General features: G+C 36.9%; 1 protein-coding gene across 1 annotated transcript; it reads left to right on the top strand.

Annotated features, from left to right (window-relative positions):
* Positions 1 to 87: 87 nt before the first annotated feature.
* Positions 88 to 999, top strand: LOC134274429 (craniofacial development protein 2-like). The gene has a single exon (XM_062756722.1). It carries the CDS (start codon positions 88 to 90, stop codon positions 997 to 999), a length of 912 nt encoding a protein of 303 aa, XP_062612706.1.
* Positions 1000 to 6382: the final 5383 nt, after the last annotated feature.

The raw sequence follows: 6382 nt of genomic DNA, 5'->3' as shown, positions 1-6382 counted from the left end.
GCAATATGACATCTTCTATGAGATTGATTGATAGTCTTCTAAGGCCGAAAGAATAAACTTCGAGTTGGAGCATGGATTGTTCGCACGATGTACGAACAATCAAAGACAGCACAAGTTGCGGATGAAATGCAGAGATACAAGTTGGATATACTCGGAATAAGTGAATGCCGATGGATTAAATCAGGCAAAATTAGAATTACTAGTGGCCATACCATATTGTACTCAAGGCACAATGACAAACATCAAAGTGGGATTGCAATCATGATAAGCAAAGACAAGATCAAAACACTGCTTGAATGGGAACCAATTAGTGATAGACTAATTAGAGCAAGGTTAAACTCCAAATACTGTAAACTGACAATCATACAATGCTATGCACCAACAAATGATGCCGAAGAAGAAGTGAAAGATGAATTTTACGAGAAGTTACAGATGGTTGTCTCTAACGTCCCTCAGCATGACATGCTGCTGATAATGGGAGACCTAAATGCAAAAGTGGGTACTGACAACACTGATTGTGAGATATTTATGGTCAAACATGGATGTGGAATTAAGAATGGCAATGGAGAGCGCTTCATTGATTTTTGTCTCAATAACAACCAAATGATAGGAGGCACAATATTTCCTCACAAGGATATACAGAAGCTCACGTGGAAATCTCCAGATGGTAGAACAACAAACCAGATTGATCACATAACTGTAAACAGCAAATGGCGCAAATCCCTACAAGATGTTAGAGTATGCCATGGAGCAGATGTCAACAGTGACCACTATCTGTTGAAAGCCATTATAAAACTAAAACTTCGCAGAAATCCCAAAAAGCAGGAGACAAAAAGGAAGATAGATGTGGAAAAGTTAAAGATACCAGACACACGAAAATCTTTCAATCTGAAATTGAAGAACAGATTCTGTAAGAAAGTCTTATTGTTGTTGAAGATATTCAAGAAAGGTGGGACACGATCAAGAAAGTGTATATTGAAGCCGCCGAAAAAACTGTAGGCTACCGAACCAAGAAGAACAAAGAATGGCTAACACCTGGTACATGGGATAACATAGGTGAAAGAAAGAACATAATGCAGAAAATTATCAGTACGAAGTCTGCAAGGTTACAAGAACAACTACAAGCTTCCTATAAAGAAAAAGATAGAGATGTCAAGCGAAGTGCCAGGAGGGATAGTTGACAGTCTGGCACATGAAGCTGAACGAGCTGCTTCACATGGAGAAATGAGCACTGTTTACAAAATAGCAAAAAAGCTATGTGGTCGCACTACAACCCAACCTGCTCTTGTGAAAGATCAAGATGGTCATCCACTGGCAACAGAACACGAACAAGCCAACCGCTGGATACAATATTTCCAGGAAGTACTAAATTGCCCAGAGCCTGATGAACCAGCGAGTCCAGACCCTGCAGTTGAAGACTTAGAAATAAACTTAGAACCACCAACTCTCGAAGAAGTCCAAAACTATTAAAGCATTAAAGAATGGTAAATCCCCATTCAATGACTGCATACATGCTGAAATGCTGAAATCAGATATTGCAACATCATCAAAAAGGCAATTACATCTATTCGTACATATCTGGGAAAATGAAACAATACCACATGGCTGGAGTAAAGGACGCATTGTAAAGCTGCCCAAAAAGGGAGATCTCCAAATTTGTGACAACTGGAGAGGCATTACACTGCTCTCATTTCCCAGCAAGGTGTTCTGCAAAATACTGCTATACAGAATAGTCAAAGTGATTGAAAAGAAATTGAGAGAGGAACAAGCTGGATTTAGAAGAGGAAGAGGGTGTATAGACCAAATTTTTGCCATTCGTAACATTATAGAACAGTATATTGAATGGCAAATGCCACTGTATCAATTTCATTGATTTTAAGAAAGCTTTTGACAGTGTGCACAGGGAAACACTTTGGAAAATAGTAAGATCATATGGAATACCAGCAAAGATCTGCAACATCATGAAAACATTTTACTTAAACTTCGAGTGTAGTGTCATCCTGGAAAATGGAGTATCGGACTCCTTCAGTGTAAAATCTGGAGTATGGCAAGGATGCATACTATCACCAATTCTCTTCCTTATGGTCATTGATTGGATCCAAAGAAACACCATACAGGACAAAAAGAGGGGTATCCAATGGACAATGTTCAGTCGCCTAGAAGACCTGGACTTTGCAGACGATCTGGTAGAAGTATCAAAAAACATCATCCACCTACAAGAAAAGACTGATAAATTAAACTCCTTTGCCAAACAAACTGGGTTTAGCATCAATGCTAAGAAGACCAAGGTCATAACAATCAATGCACCAGTAGAACCTGTAACATTAAATGGAGAGGCACTTGAGAAAGTTGAGGACTACACTTATCTTGACAGTATCCAAAGTAAGGACAATGGCACTGGTAAAGACATAAAAGCACGTCTCAGTAAATCACGGACAGCATTTGCCCAGCTTCAGCCCATCTGGAAGTCAAACAACTACAGTCTGAGAACCAAACTCAACTTTACAACAGCAATGTCAAATCAGTTCTCCTGTATGGGTCTGAATGCTGGCGTGTTGTTGACAGCGACATGAGAAAAGTAGAGGCATTCAACAACAACTGTCTTCGAAAAATCCACCGTATCTTCTGGCCAAACAAGATCTCTAACAGAGACCTGCACAAGAAAAGCAAAAACAGGAGTACGAGGGCTGTACAATGAATAATGTCCTCGGTGCTCAGAAATAAGCAAACGACGCTTTTCAATGATTTAGTCTTCATGATTTTACTTATTAATCTCTTTTAATTGAAACACATGTCCGTAAGATTTTTATCCAATTTCTGATTGTTTTTAGGACTCATTTTTGGGTATGACCCTTAGAATACTGGAAAATGGCAGATCCAATGATTTCCTGGACTTGTTTTTTCCTTCTGAAAGGTGGTTTTTTTCAAGTTTGGAAATAGAAACAAGTCAAAAGGTCAAAGATCTGGCAAATATTGTTAATATGAAAAAACATTAACTTTCTGTTTATCCCGAAAACCCCTTTACTCTTCAGGACATGCGGGTTTGGACGCTGTCGTGAAGAAATTCACTGTAGTGGATTCCTGATTCTGGGCCCTTCCTCTAATAAACCTTTTGATTTTTTTTTTTTGCAAAAAATTGCTTTCTAGACTCCTCCAGATATTAAACTGTCTCCCCGAATACGAATTTGAACAACAATACCACCAATATTTAAGAAAATTGCATATTAATATGCCTTTGTGCTCTTGCATACCTTTGCTCTTGTCCGACTTTCGCCGTTTTTATCAAGTACATCTTTTGGTAAATTTTGTTTTGATGGTTTTAAGCAATAGATTCATATTCCAATATCTGTTTGAATATAAAACAAACGTGGATAACTACAATTACTGATATTTTAAAATAATTGCTAAGACTTTCGTACACGCTGTCGTTTTCACTCATTTTTTAAAATATAGGGTGACCTTTGAGTACCAAGCTTTTTTTTTTTTTTTACTGTCAAACGTTTCTTAAAAACAGGGTAAACTACTCCCGATATGATGTCTATCAAATTTGCTATGTGTCTTAAAGCCAATCATACATCATCAAATATCACTGGAATTTGGCAAACAGTACATACGTTGTAATAATTTTTGTTGGCAAGGAGGGTACCCATCTTTGATGCCCATTATATAATTTTTTATCATTGAAATCCACCTGCTCATTTGTCTATAAAACAGGAATCGGTTGCTGTAAACGTCACATATTTCAGTGAATATTTCTTTGGGAATTTTAACAAGTTTTTCAGCAGCTTTAATGTAGCTTTTATTTTCACTCTAGTTTACCGATTCTTTACCATTCATTTATAATGCAGTGTCTCAGCTTCTCACGATGAAACTATGTGATGAAAAGTGGTCACATAAACTGTTATAAATTCAGTAAAGATTCAATAATGAGAGAAAGTCAAGTTTAGTGTCATATGATATCTGTATTGTATGTCACACAGTTCAGGACATTATTTATTGAACAGCCCTCGTATAACAAAAAGAAATCAAGCAAAGAAGAATAAGATGGCTGGGACACGTGATGAGAATGCCCCAGAGCAGGATACCCAAATCAGCCTTACACTGGACACCATCTGGAAAGAGGAAGCGAGGTAGATCATGGAGAAGAACAACATGGAGAAGAACTAAAACATCAGAGTTAGAAAAAATGCGCTACGCTTGGGGGCTGGCACAGTATGTGGCAAAGGTTAGAGGAAGATGGAGACAGCTTGTTGAAGCCTAATGTTCCATAGGGGACGAAGAGGATAAGTAAGTAAGTAGTAAGTATGAAAAACGTCAGTCCTCATTTGACTCAATGATGGGATGTATTTGCTGACAAGATCAGTGAATAAACCATAGAACTTACGAAACGAAATGATAACTTTAAACGAGAATACTGATATTCTTGTTTCAGCAACTTGTTTTTCAATCATTTAACTCGTTTTAGAAATTGTTCATACGTAGAACATGCTCTCGCGTATCGAATCAACAGAGAGATATAAACCCCTTACGCAGGTGATAAAGGTATATTGCTGTTTCAGTAAGGGAAGTTGACGATTGAAAAGGTAAAGTCATCGCATTTATCATAGAGTTCGGTCGTTTGATTACCATAAACTTTTTTCAAATAAAATATCTAAATAACAATCTTTTCCATCGTTAAATTTACTAATATATGAAATACTATTTTACTGTCACCTACTTATGGACTTTTTGTCCCCAGACTTATTCGCTACTGAAGAGTCGCTCTGCAAGATTACGATCAATTTTTAAACCAAGGCAAAGTTCTCACAGATAAGTTGATGTTACAGGAATATCAACAACCTCGTTTTCATTCATCATTCCGCAAATTCTGTGTTAGTATAATGACCTCGTTAACAATAATAACCTACCATTGAATCGGTTTTTTTTTACTGACTTGTTTCATACCAATTGTAAAGTCTTTGTTTTTATACTAAATTGAATACGAGATATTCCGCCAATATGCTAGTACTAGACTCACGGCGGGTGTGTACGGTCACTAATGGAGGATGCTTATTCCTCCCTTGCATCTGATACCATCTTTGGATTGGATTAAAAAAAACAAACCTGTCTAACATTTAGCAGAAGGTTAACTTTATACAAATGAAGAAATGAATGATAAACTTCTATGATTTTTTAATGAATAAAATTAATGATACATTATCATTATTTTGTTCTTTTATTTGTATTTTAACTCGATAAGAATGATGCTCTTCTATTAAGATTTCACGAATAATTGTTTGATGGTTAGTCTAAATTGTTTGTTATAAACAAAATAAATTACTGCATTTGTTGCATTGCTTATGCAGTATGTTTTAACTAAAACTTCATAGAATACCCTGTTAGTAAAAGAAAGATCGTCAATGTTTACAACAGAGCTTTTAAGAAGAACCTGACTAAGGAGATAAGGAAAATAGCCAAAAAGAAAGGACAATGTAACAACAGAGAGTGTCACGGTGGTTTTAGTCAGCTGGGCTTTTCTCCGAAATTTAGAATGGCTGTTCCATCGAATCTCGTTCAGCATTACGTGACCACAATCTTTCGAGATTGAAAACAGTGATGGTGATCTTCTACTTTCTTGTATCTGTAAGCTGCCTTGTATGCTGTTATCTTGTGAAGAAAATGATTGTCCGCTTTCTACTCGAGGCATATTGCTATCTTTTAGTTGAAATTGAAATCGCTTCCATTGCGAAATACGTTTAAACACTTTCGTGTATAAATAGAACAGAATGCACAATGATGTCACAAAAACTGTTAAAAGAAAGCCGTAATATAGACCCACGAACATAGAGGATTTAACGTCATCAGCTATAGCACATGTATAACCCACAAGTCCTTGAATGCATTTGTTTCTCACGGTCGATTTACCATAAATGCAAGCTGTTGTCCATGAAATTACTGTTGCAGTGGTAATGAGAACGAGCACTCTGATTTTTGGATTTGCATTAGAGTACGGTATTGGGGAACATATTTTCTGATATCTGTCTAAAGCGATACAAATTAACATTAGTCCTTCACAGCTGTATGTAAGCATGGAAACGCTTCGAAAGATTCTGCAAGCAAGATCATTGTCAAACAGCACTGGATTTCCTATGACATATATCTCAAACGGGATGCTGAAAAAACAGCATGCTAGATCAAAAATAGCCAGCCAGAGAATGTAAATGTTGGCCGTTGTTCGTTTAAACTTGGTACCGTAGGCATAAACTACAAAACCATTTCCGATCATACCGACGAACATGATTATTCCTGAAAATATCATGGCGGCAATGTTATGGGAAGCTTCTTTGTAGTTCCACATCCACAAAATCAACTGCATGTCATACTGTAATGATACATTGACCGA

The sequence above is a fragment of the Saccostrea cucullata genome, unplaced genomic scaffold, assembly GCF_032062105.1.
Source record: "Saccostrea cucullata isolate Sc308-1 unplaced genomic scaffold, CSIRO_AGI_Scuc_v1 ctg7841, whole genome shotgun sequence".
NCBI classification, from domain to species: domain Eukaryota; kingdom Metazoa; phylum Mollusca; class Bivalvia; order Ostreida; family Ostreidae; genus Saccostrea; species Saccostrea cuccullata.
Note: the sequence above shows the minus strand (reverse complement) of the source record. Positions and strands in the feature narration are given on the sequence as shown.

Bases quoted from the DNA above. Each gene is read 5' to 3' on its own strand.
- LOC134274429 (XM_062756722.1), top strand. From the start codon at position 88: ATGTACGAACAATCAAAGACAGCACAAGTTGCGGATGAAATGCAGAGA.